Consider the following 13,575-nt stretch of genomic DNA (forward strand, 5'->3'; position numbering starts at 1 on the left):
AACACAGAAAGGATCTGTTCACACAATGTTGTAATTGAGTGGATGGCCGCCATTTAATGGCAAATATTTGCTGTTATTTTAAAACAACGGCTGTTATATTGAAATAATGGCAGTTATTTACTGTTATATGGCGGCCATCCACTCAATTTCAACATTGTGTGAACAGAGCCTTTCTGTGTTTTTAATCCACTCCTGGTTTTGGTTGCAATATGAGGACCACAATACTGACTGAAATATACGTAGTGTGAACCTAGCCCGCATGTAAATTTTGGGGGGATTATTTGAATTATACAAAAATGAGCTGATTACTATAAAAACACAAGTACAATGACTTTATTTTTTTACCCTATTTCACAATGTAAAATGCAACACTGAAGCACTCTACAACTATAGGTTTAATTTCCAGAATAGAACCAAGCAATTTTTTTCAACCCACAACATAAAATAATGTGCCCATACATCCCCTCAGACATCAGTGGCAGTGATTGGGAGATAATTCAGATGATTTGCTTGCTTCATGTAGGATTTCTATGCTACTGTATGGCTTGCTTTATTTTTTCCTTCTTTTTGTTTATCCTCTACTAAAGTACCATGACATCTTCGAGTAAAATCGAGTCTATCAGGAGATCATTCAAGACCCCAACTGAAACCTTCATCTCTGAGTTGACCAAAGGTTCATGATTCTTTTGTCACACTCAAAAAGTCACAGTTCTGTTACTTGAGCAGCCAGACACCACCCGTAGCCAAATAAAAACTATTTCTGTATCCTCTGTAAAAAGTAAATGTTCTGCCAAATATTCGACTCCAAGGAAGTCTCATGGTAGTCGACGTAAACCCAAAATAAAGTGCTTTGGCAATGAGAAGTAACCCGTGTGCAGGTCATTGTTTTTAAAATTACATTCACAGGAAGAAAAATAAAATAAAAAACTTAGCAACTAAGAAACGTACCAGGAAAAAAAAATCCAAAAAGTTGTTTTGTATCCGCTACACTCTACTGATGCAGATGTGACAAAAAAAATTCTCACCCTAAAAATATATATGTATATAGTACCATGACTTGTCTGCAAACATCAATTTTATTTGAACTTCCTCCTCCCAGCCAGGGATCTTAAGGGGAGGGATCCTTCAATCCATTCGTTCGGAGTCATCATCATTTCCTGCCATAGGGCCACCTCTTCCTGTGTAGAATCCATCCAGTCCACAGCAATCCCGTAACTATAACCTTTATATAGCAATATAGCAGACAATAAAAAACAATGGTTACATAATATCACATTGTTACCAATAATGAAAATTATTCTACAAAACATTTCACCATTCAAAAAACACACCTTCTCTGCAAACCAGAATTTGTTTTATATGTTACATTCTCCAATGAGGCCTATTTTGCTTTGATCACCGCTTTGCACACTCTTGGCATTCTCTCACTCGCTTCATGAGTTAGTCGGCTGGAATGGTTTTCAATTAACAGGTATGCCTGAGTCAGATAGCATGGCCTCCACAATCACCTCACCAAAACCCAATTGAAATGGTTTTGGATGAGTTGGACCAAAGAGTGAAGGATAAGCAGCCAACAAGTGTTCTCAGCATCTCTGGGAACTCCTTCACAACTGTTAGAAAACATTTCCAGGTGACTACTCCATAAAGCTTATTCTACACTCACCGGCCACTTTATTAGGTACACCTGTCCAACTGCATGTTACCACTTAATTTCTAATCAGCCAATCACATGGCAGCAACTCAGTGCATTTAGGCATGTAGACATGTTCAAGACAATCTCCTGCAGTTCAAACCGAGCATCAGTATGGGGAAGAAAGGTGATTTGAGTGCCTTTGAACGTGGCATGGTTGTTGGTGTCAGAAGGGCTGGTCTGAGTATTTCAGAAACTGCTGATCTACTGGGATTTTCACGCACAACCATCTCTAGGGTTTACAGAGAATGGTCCGAAAAAGAAAAAACATCCAGTAAGCGGCAGTTCTGTGGGCGGAAATGCCTTGTTGATGCCAGAGGTCAGAGGAGAATGGGCAGACTGGTTCGAGCTGATAGAAAGGCAACAGTGACTCAAATAGCCAACCGTTACAACCAAGGTAGGCAGAAGAGCATCTCTGAACGCACAGTACCTCCAACTTTGAGGCAGATGGGCCACAGCAGCAGAAGACCACACCGGGTGCCACTCCTTTCAGCTAAGAACAGGAAACTGAGGCTACAATTTGCACAAGCTCATCGAAATTGGACAGTAGAAGATTGGAAAAACGTTGCCTGGTCTGATGAGTCTCGATTTCTGCTGCGACATTCGGATGGTAGGGTCAGAATTTGGCGTCAACAACATGAAAGCATGGATCCATCCTGCCTTGTATCAACGGTTCAGGCTGGTGGTGGTGGTGTCATGGTGTGGGGAATATTTTCTTGGCACTCTTTGGGCCCCTTGGTACCAATTGAGCATCGTTGCAACGCCACAGCCTACCTGAGTATTGTTGCTGACCATGTCCATCCCTTTATGACCACAATGTACCCAACATCTGATGGCTACTTTCAGCAGGATAATGCGCCATGTCATAAAGCTAGAATCATCTCAGACTGGTTTCTTGAATATGACAATGAGTTCACTGTACTCAAATGGCCTCCACAGTCACCAGATCTTAATCCAATAGAGCATCTTTGGGATGTGGTGGAACGGGAGATTCGCATCATGGATGTGCAGCCGACAAATCTGCGGCAACTGTGTGATGCCATCATGTCAATATGGACCAAAATCTCTGAGGAATGCTTCCAGCACCTTGTTGTATCTATGCCACGAAGAATTGAGGCAGTTCTGAAGGCAAAAGGGGGTCCAACCCTTTACTAGCATGATGTACCTAATAAAGTGTCCGGTGAGTGTACTTGCACTGCCCCATAGGCGGCAGTAGTGGATTATAATAGGTCTGTTTCAGACAGGGGCCCAGGGCCCTGAGCTCCTTTGGGGCCCATGGCCACCAAACAGACTTACTTTCAGTGGTGTATTGTCTCCTCGCTACAGTTCTGACATGATTTGCAGAAAAATCTATCCTGTATCTATAAGCAACATGCTAGTGCTACCATAGTTACAGTAGGATGGGGGCCCAAGCTTGGTGAACAGCCCGGGGCCTATGTTAAAGTTAATCCACCCCTGATAGGCGGTGTCTACTTTGCCTACCAATCCTTATTATCATTTGTTTTATGGATGCTTTACCTGTACCAAGTCCAAGTCTTATTCCCCCAAGGAAATGATTGCTGAGTTTTTCATGATCCCAGACGGTTAACTCGACACATGCGTCTTTTAAGTCTTCAGTGTGAAAGCCGTCATAGACAATGGTGTGGTTGAATACTGGGTTTGAGTCCTTTTTAATGACACGTGTCTTTTGGTAACTCTTCTTGCTGGTGTCCGGTAATACATAGCTGCAAAGAAAGAAGAAACGTTCATTTTATAAGAAGGAACTGTTTAATACATTACCCCCTTCCCCAATACAAGAGCCATAGAGCTTACTATAAAATAATACAGGTCCTCCTCCTACTAACCTGCCTAAAGTTCACATTTTATGATAATATATATATATATATATATATATATATATATAGATCAGACCTGATCTGCTTCTGTTCGCTCTTTCTTCACTGTAAAATATCTTTGGTGAAAGAGCAGCCATAGACTTCTATGGGAGTATACTGAACCTCCAATTTCGTGTCACAGTGTATCAAATATTTTTGGAACATACCTTCCTGTCGGATTTATATGAAATGGCCTATGGGTCCACAATAAAGAACCAAAAGGACTTGGTGTGAAAGGGTACATGGTCTGATCTGCCATGTGCATGGGGCCTTGCAGTGAGGGTAGTAGCAAATCTGCAGCATATCTACCACATGTAAACATACCCCTATATAAAATGTACAAACATCTCGAAACATGCATGGAAAGGAGAATAACAAACTAATGTGAACAAAAACTGTTCTTCATAGCAGCCAATAGTATTCCAGCTTTTATTTTATCAGTGCGGTTTATTAAAGAAAGACTTGATGTGATTGGTTGCCACATGCAAGACCAGCAGCTTTTGCATGCACTATTTCCAATAAGATACATAAAATATGACAAAAATTTGAGAATAGACAAATCAAAAATATGTATTTATGCTGGAACGATCGATTCTAAGCGTGGAACATTGAAACTGGTGTAAACTGCCCACAGCAACCAATCACAGTCTAGCTTTAATTTTGACAGAGGTGCGGGCAGAGCTGTGATTGGTTGCAATGGGCAGTTTAACCCATCTGGGTCATTGTTTGTATCTGTATGAAATGTTATATAAATGCTGTAGAGCACCCAGGGGATATATTGACAAGTCCTGACCCCACCAGACATTGTTAAAAAACAAACAAACAAAAAAAAAACAACACAATTTTTTATATTTGATTTCTGGTAAGCCACCAGCTCTACCGCAATGGTGACATGGCTGCCGCCTCCTTTCAACCTTTAGTGATGATAGAGGCCAGAACCACAGAACCATCCAGTGACCCACATCTAGCCCAGATCCAGCAAGTTTGAGCGGAGACTGGCTGAGCAATAATACAAGCAGACTCCCTAGACCACCCTCCTAGGCATAAGCCTGCCACATGCCTGATATACTAAATAGGGTCTAATGTACGTAAACGTACTGTATGTATATATGTAATGTAATATATGATTCAAATACTGTAGGTTGAGGGTGTATTCAGAGGCGTAGCTACCAAGACCAGGCCGCTACCAAGGGGGGGCCCGCCCTGCGTGACCCCCCCCCTTGCCACCGCACTGCCCCCCTCCCATTCCCCCTTGTGACCGCAAGCAGGGTTTTGCTTGCCATCACAAGAGGGAGGCTGGGACAGGCCCCCGGCTGACGTGCGGCTCCCGGCTCTGTCTGGCCCTGTCCCCGGCAGCACAGCACCAGTAAGCTCTGTGCACGCCGGGGAAGTACTTCCAGCACAGGGTGCGTCTATAACAAGCACCCCCCTGTGCCGAAAGTGACATCCCAGGCGCACACGGAGCTTACTGGTGTGAATGTGCTGCCGGGGACGGGATACAGCCAGAAGTCGGGAGCCGCGCGACAGCCAGGATGAGTTTGGGATGAATTGGACCAAAGAGTGAAGGATAAGCAGCCAACAAGTGTTCTCAGCATCTCTGGGAACTCCTTCACGACTGTTAAAAACATTTCCAGGTGACGACCCCATAAATCTTATTCTACTTGCACTGCCCCATAGGAGGCAGTAGTGGATTATAATAGGTCTGTTTCCGGCAGTGGCCCAGGGCCCTGAGCTCCTGGGGGGCTCATGGCCACTCAAACAGACTTACTTTATTCTAAGTCCATCTATAGGAGGGATACATGGGGGGCCATCTATAAGCGGGATACAGGGGGGCCATCTATAAGGGGAATACATGTGGGGTATCTATAAGGGGAAAACATGGTGGCCACCTATAGAGGGGATGCTTGGGGGCCATCTATAAGGGGGGATACATGGGGGCCATCTATAAGGGGATACATTTGGGACCATCTATAAGAGGGATACATGGGGGCCACCTATAAGGGGGATACATGGGGGCCATCTATAAGGGGGATACATGGGGGCCACCTATAAGGGGGATACATGGGGGCCATCTATGAGGGGGATACATGGGGGCCACCTATCAGGGGGATACATGGGGGGGCATCTATAAGGGGAATACATGGGGGGCCATCTATAAGGGGCATACATGGGGGCCACCTCTAGGGGGAAACATTGGGGCCAGCTCTAAGGGGCATACATGGGGGCCACCTCTATGGGGGATACATGGGGGCCACCTCTAAGGGGCATACATGGGGGCCACCTATAAGGGGCATACATGGGGGCCACCTATAAGGGGCATACATGGAGGCCACCTATAAGGGGCATACATGGGGGGCCATCTATAGGGGGGATAACAGGGGGGCCATCTATAAGAGGGTTATATGGGGGCCATCTATAAGGGGGATATATGGGGGCCATCTATAAGGGGGATAAAAGGGAGTGTTAGGGCATGTACTATAGTGGACCACACAGAGGGGGGCATATACTATAAGGGGGTCACATAGACTCAGCCTACTCACTAAATGAGGGTGTAAAGGGGCCATTACAGATGTGTAGTGTGTATAGAGATGAGGATGGTGAGGAGTGAGGAGCCTAATATGTCTATGGATTTGTGGCTCGGAGAAGTTCTCATAATGGCCCAGGGCAGATGGAGAAGATGATGAAAAGAGAAGAACTCTGATCAGAGAAGACGTCCCCTGTGAGTCACCTGATATAACTGCACTGTAATGTATATGGTGCATACAACCTATGTAGAGCTGTGTCCACCTCTATATGACTGGATGAGGTGATAGTGATCTGTGTACAGTGGATTATTCAGTAGCAGCGGTGGTGTTAGTCAGTAGCAGCGGTGGTGTTAGTCATTCAGTAGCAGTGGTGGTGGTGGTGTTAGTCAGTAACAGCAGTGATGTTAGTCAGTATGTGGTGGCATTATTTGTTGCTTGTTATCTGGTACTGTTTTTTATTGGTCTTAGTATACAGGATTTGGTCGGTAACAATATGATGGAGATGGTAGTGGTTGTGGTGGTAATATCTCCCCCTTGTATACTGGTATTATTGGTAATATTGGTCTCAGTATACAGGATTTGGTTAGTGACAGTATGGCGGTAATATGTACGGTGATAATATTTCCTATATACTGGTATTATTGGTAATATCAGTCTTGAGATTATATATATATATATATATATATATATACATACACATACACAGACATATATACTAATAGCATCGCTTGGTCAAGGAAGGGGGGGGGGGGCAAGTTGACCTCTTGCACCAGGGCCCAGCAGACATTAGCTACGTCCCTGGGTGTATTCTATTTATAAATAAAATGGTGATGTCACAACCCAACTCCCAGAGCTGTGCGGGCTGTGGCTGCAGGAGAGGATGATGGCAGGAGGACACTGAGGGACACAGGGTACTGGAAGGACACTGAGCATCCCCCTGCCATCATCCTCTCCAGCAGCCACAGCCCGCACAGCTCTGGGAGTCAGGTCGTGACATCACAATGTTATCCAGGAAGTGAAGCCTTGATGTAGCAGTAAGTGCAGGTAAAAAAGCACTTTTTGTGTATTTCCTGTAATAAGTGTATATTGGTGATTTGTATAACTTTTGGGGGACAGTACAATCTATATCATAAAAATGAAAGTCTGTCCCATATAGACTTCCAAATGCCAGAACCGCTTGACCCCAAATTCGGCACACAGATACATTGGGTGCCCGGGAAGGTTTTAGCGAAGGTCCCGTCCCCGCCAGATGTACAGGAGAGGAGGGGGAGGGGGAAGAGTGGCGCCCCATAGAGATGAATTGGAAAATCTCAACACTGCAAACACAGGTGATAAAATTAGCTGAAGCTCTGCCCAGAGAAAACGGCAGTTGGGAGCCTTAGCAACCAATAGGATTACTGCTTTCATTTTCACAGGGAGTGATTGCTAGGGAAGCTGCCTCACAACATCCACAGTAAAAACTGGTAGACCCCCTACTCCATCTATACAGTACATGTATACAGGACCCCCTACTCCATCTATACAGGTATACAGGGCAGTATTACCAGCTGCTGCTGCCCTAAGCACTAAACCTGAAGACGCCCCATCCTCACTCACCAATTAGCATCAGGACTGGTAGGTAATAGCTCCACACGTCACATTTAACACCGCCACACCAGACCTGACCAAAACCACCACACTAGACCTGATCAATACCGCCATACTGTGACTGGATAACACTGCCACACCAGACCTGACCAATACCGCCACACTGTGAATGGATAACAACTCCATACCAGACCTGACCAATACCGCCATACTGCGACTGGATAACACTGCCACACCAGACCTGACCAATACTGCCATACTGTGACTGGATAACACTGTCATATCAGACCTGACCAATACCGCCATACTGTGACTGGATAACACCGCCACACCAGACCTGACCAATACCACCATACCGTGACTGGATAACACAGCCATACCAGACCTGACCAATACCGCCACCTTGTGACTGGATAACACTGCCATACCAGACCTGACCAATACCGCCATACTGTGGATGGATAACACCGCCATACCAGACCTGACCAATACCGCCATACTGTGAATGGATAACACCGCCACACCAGACCTGACCAATACCATCATACTGTGACTGGATAACACCGCCATACCATACCTGACAAATACCATCATACTGTGACTGGATAACACCGCCATACCAGACCTGACCAATACCACCAAACTGTGACTGGATAACTCTGCCATACCACACCTGACCAATACAGCCACACTGTGACTGGATAACACTGCTATACCAGACCTGACCAATACCGCCATACTGTGACTTGATAACACTGCCATACCAGACCTGACCAATACCGCCACACTGTGACTGGATAACACCACCACACCAGACCTGATCAATACCGCCATACTGTGACTGGATAACACTGCCACAGCACCTCCACCAACTCTATACTACAGGTATACAGAACCCCAAACTATACACTACAGGTATACAGGACCCCCAAACTATATACTTCATGTATACAAGACCTCTACCAACTCTATACTACAGGTATACAGCACCTCCACCAACTCTATACTACAGGTATACAGGACCCTCTATACACACTGACACTTTATACCCGGGCAGCGCCGGGTACATTTTCTAGTCTGTATCATAAAAATCAAAGTCTGTCTGTCTGTCTGTCTGTACCGTATAGACTTCCAAACGCCTGAACAGTTTGACCCCAAATTTGGCACACAGATACATTGGATGCCCGGGAAGGTTATTGCGAAGGTCCTGTCCCCGCTAGAGGTACAGGAATGGAGGGGGAGGGGGAAGAGCAGCGCCCCATAGAGATGAATTGGAAAATCTCCACACTGCAAACACAGGTGATATAATTAGCTGCATGCCTCCATCAGTAAACGGCAGTTGGGAGCCTTAGCAACCAATAGGATTACTGCTTTCATTTTCACAAGAAGCAATGGTTGCTAGGAAAGCTGCCTCACAACATCCACAGTAATAACTGGTAGACCCCCTACTCCAACTATACAGTACATGTATATACAGGGCACTACAGGTATACAGGACCCCCTACTCCATCTATACAGTACATGTATATACAGGGCACTACAGGTATACAGGACCCCCTACTCAAACTATACAGTACATGTATATACAGAACCCCCTACTCCATCTGTACAGTACATGTATATACAGAACCCCCTACTCTATCTGTACAGTACATGTATATAGGACCCGCTACTGCTTCTATACAGTACATGTATACAGGACCCCCTACTCCATCTATACTGTACATGTATACAGGACCCCCTACTCCATCTATACAGTACATGTATACAGGACCCCCTACTTTATCTATACAGTACATGTATACAGGACCCCCTACTCCATCTAGACAGTACATGTATACAGGACCCCCTACTCCATCTATACAGTACATGTATACAGGATCCCCCTACTCCATCTATACAGCATATGTATACAGGACCCCCTACTCCAGCTATACAGTACATGTATACAGGACCCCCTACTCCATCTATACATTACATGTATATACAGGACCCCCTACTCCATCTATACAGTACATGTATACAGGGCCCCCTACTCCATCTATACAGTACATGTATACAGGGCCCTCTACTCCATCTATACAGTACATGTATACAGGGCCCCCTACTCCATCTAGACAGTACATGTATACAGGGCCCCCTACTCCATCTATACAGTACATGTATATAGGACCCCCTACTCCATCTATACAGTACATGTATACAGGGCCCCCTACTCCTTCTATACAGTACATGTATACAGGACCCCCTACTCCATCTATACAGTACATGTATACAGGACCCCCTACTCCATCTATACAGTACATGTATACAGGACCCCCTACTCCATCTATACAGTACATGTATACAGGACAGTATTACCAGCTGCTGCTGCCCTAAGCACTAAACCTGAAGATGACCCATCCTCACTCACCAATTAGCATCAGGATAGGTAGGTAATAGCTCCACACGTCACATTTAACACCGCCACACCAGGCCTGACCAATACCGCCATACTGTGACTGGATAACACTGCCATACCAGACCTGACCAATACCGCCATACTGTGACTGGATAACACTGTCATAACAGACCTGACCAATACCGCCATACTGTGAATGGAAAACACTGCCATACCCGACCTGACCAATGCCGCCATACTGTGACTGGATAAGACTGCCATACCAGACCTGACCAATACCGCTATACTGTGACTGGATAACACTGCCATACCAGACCTGACCAATACCGCCATACTGTGACTGGATAACACTGTCATACCAGACCTGACCAATACCGCCATTATGTGACTGGATAACACTGTCATACCAGACCTGACCAATACCACCATGCTGTGACTGGATAACACTGCCATACCAGACCTGACCAATACCGCCATACAGTGACTGGAAAACACTGCCACACCCGACCTGACCAATGCCGCCATACTGTGACTGGATAACACTGCCATACCAGACCTGACCAATACAACCATACTGTGACTGGATAACACTGCCATACCCGACCTGACCAATGCCGCCATACTGTGACTGGATAACACTGCCATACCCGACATGACCAATACCGCTATACTGTGACTGGATAACACTGCCATACCAGACCTGACCAATACTGCCATACTGTGACTGGATAACATTGTCATACCAGACCTGACCAATACCGCCATACTGTGACTGGATAACACTGTCATACCAGACCTGACCAATACCACCATGCTGTGACTGGATAACACTGCCATACCAGACCTGACCAATACCGGCATACAGTGACTGGAAAACACTGCCACACCCGACCTGACCAATGCCGCCATACTGTGACTGGATAACACTGCCATACCAGACCTGACCAATACAACCATACTGTGACTGGATAACACTGCCATACCCGACCTGACCAATGCCGCCATACTGTGACTGGATAACACTGCCATACCAGACCTGACCAATACTGCCATACTGTGACTGGATAACACTGTCATACCAGACCTGACCAATACCGCCATACTGTGACTGGATAACACTGTCATACCAGACCTGACCAATACCACCATGCTGTGACTGCCATACCTGACCTGACCAATACCGCCATACAGTGACTGGAAAACACTGCCACACCCGACCTGACCAATGCCGCCATACTGTGACTGGATAACATTGCCATACCAGACCTGACCAATACCGCCATACTGTGACTGGATAACATTGCCATACCAGACCTGACCAATACGGCCATACTGTGACTGGATAACACTGTCATACCAGACCTGACCAATACCGCCATACTGTGACTGGATAACACTGCCATACCAGACCTGACCAATACTGTCATACTTTAAATGGATAACACTGTCATACCAGATCTGACCAATACCGCCATACTGTGACCGGATAACACTGCCATACCATACCTGTTCAATACCGCCATACTGTGACTGGATAACACTGCCATACCAGACCTGACCAATACCGCCATACTGTGACTGGGTATCACTGCCATACCAGACCTGACTAATACCACCATACTGTGACTGGATAACACTGTCATACCAGACCTGACCAATACCGCCATACTGTGACTGGATAACACTGCCATACCAGACCTGACCAATACCGCCATACTGTGACTGGATAACACTGTCATACCAGACCTGACCAATACCGCCATACTGTGACTGGATAACACTGTCATACCAGACCTGACCAATACCGCCATACTGTGACTGGATAACACTGTCATACCAGACCTGACCAATACCGCCATACTGTGACTGGATAACACTGTCATACCAGACCTGACCAATACCGCCATACTGTGACTGGATAACACTGCCATACCAGGCCTGACCAATACCGCCATACCCCCTCAAAAAGACACCAGATTTTCTGGCAAGTCTGAACGGGAGGGTACTGCCCCTCTGCAAGGTGCTACCACTACAGGTATACAGGACCTCCACCAAATATATACTTCAGGTATACAGGACCTCTACCAACTATATACTACAGGTATACAGGACCCCAAACTATACACTACACGTATACAGGACCCCAAAACTATACACTACAGGTATACAGGAACTCCACCAACTATATACTACAGGTATATAGGACCCCAAACTATACACTACAGGTATACAGGACCTCCACCAACTATATACTACAGGTATACAGGACCCTAAACTATATATTACAGGTTTACAGGAACCCAAAACTATACACTACAGGTATACAGGACCTCCACCAACTATATAATACAGGTATACAGCACCCCCACCAACTCTATACTACAGGTATACAGGACCCCAAAGCTATACACTACAGGTATACAGGAACTTCACCAACTGTATACTACAGGTATATAGGACCCCAAACTATAAACTACAGGTATACAGGACCCCAGAACTATACACTACAGGTATATAGGACCTTCACCGACTCTATACTACAGTTATACAGAACCCTCAAACTATGCACTAAAGGTATACAGGACCCCCGAACTATATACTACAGGTATACAAGACCTCCACCAATTATAAACTACAGGTATCCAGGACCCTCAAACTATAAACTACAGGTATACAAGACCTCCACCAAGTATACATTACAGGTATACAGCACCAACTATATACTACAGGTATACAGAACCCCCGAACTATACAGTACAGGTATACAGGACCTTCACCAACTATACACTGCAGGTATACAGGACCTCCCTCAACTATACACTACAGGTATACAGCCCCCCCCCCCCAACTACACACTACAGGTATACAGGACCCCCCAACTATACACTATAGGTATACAGCCCCCCCAACTATGCACTACAGATATGCGAGACCCCTAAAAACTATACACTGTGGGTATACAGAACCCCTCCAGCTATGCACTACAGGTATACACTAATTCCACTGATTAACTCATGAAACAATACCTTTAGCTTGGCCTCCTGGGCACCTTAGAACAAATCTAATTAACACACTGACACTTTATACCCGGGCAGCGCCGGGTACATTTTCTAGTACTTTAATAAAAATTTTCACCAGACTTCTCCTTGAAGTTGTGAGCAATAGACTTTATCCAAAAGGATGTCTAAAGAGTATTCATTCTGCTTCAGTTTGCAGTGCTTTTCAGCTTAACTGTAAGCACAAGGAGAATGTCTATACATTGCATAGGTAGAGGTACACAGTGGTATATATCTAGGACATGTGTTTGGGGGACCATTCTAAATGCATAGAAGCTACCACAGTGATCAGTGGTCTGGGCCTGGTTTCTCTAGACCCCAGTCATCAGCTGTGTAAGCCACAGTTGTAAGTGCCACTATGTAGTAAAAGATGACCCTATGGAAATGAATCAACTATGTTATAGATAACCACTTGGAGTCTTCCAGAGTGGGGGCAACTTTG

The 13,575-nt window shown here is 45.4% G+C and overlaps 1 protein-coding gene across 4 annotated transcripts in view; it reads right to left on the bottom strand.

Annotated features, from left to right (window-relative positions):
- Positions 1-305: 305 nt before the first annotated feature.
- Positions 306-13,575, bottom strand: part of LOC138765656 (synaptotagmin-like protein 2) — an 80,812-nt gene continuing 67,542 nt past the window's right edge. For all 4 annotated transcript variants that reach the window (XM_069942615.1, XM_069942616.1, XM_069942614.1 and 1 more), the window contains 2 exons: positions 3,209-3,414; positions 306-1,222 (listed from right to left, as the gene is read on the bottom strand). In XM_069942615.1, the coding sequence (XP_069798716.1) occupies positions 1,077-1,222; positions 3,209-3,414 (352 nt within the window). In that variant the 3' untranslated portion in view covers positions 306-1,076. The remainder of the gene's footprint in view (positions 1,223-3,208; positions 3,415-13,575) is intronic.

The sequence above is a fragment of the Dendropsophus ebraccatus genome, chromosome 10 (assembly GCF_027789765.1).
Source record: "Dendropsophus ebraccatus isolate aDenEbr1 chromosome 10, aDenEbr1.pat, whole genome shotgun sequence".
In the NCBI taxonomy this organism is placed as follows: Eukaryota; Metazoa; Chordata; class Amphibia; order Anura; family Hylidae; genus Dendropsophus; species Dendropsophus ebraccatus.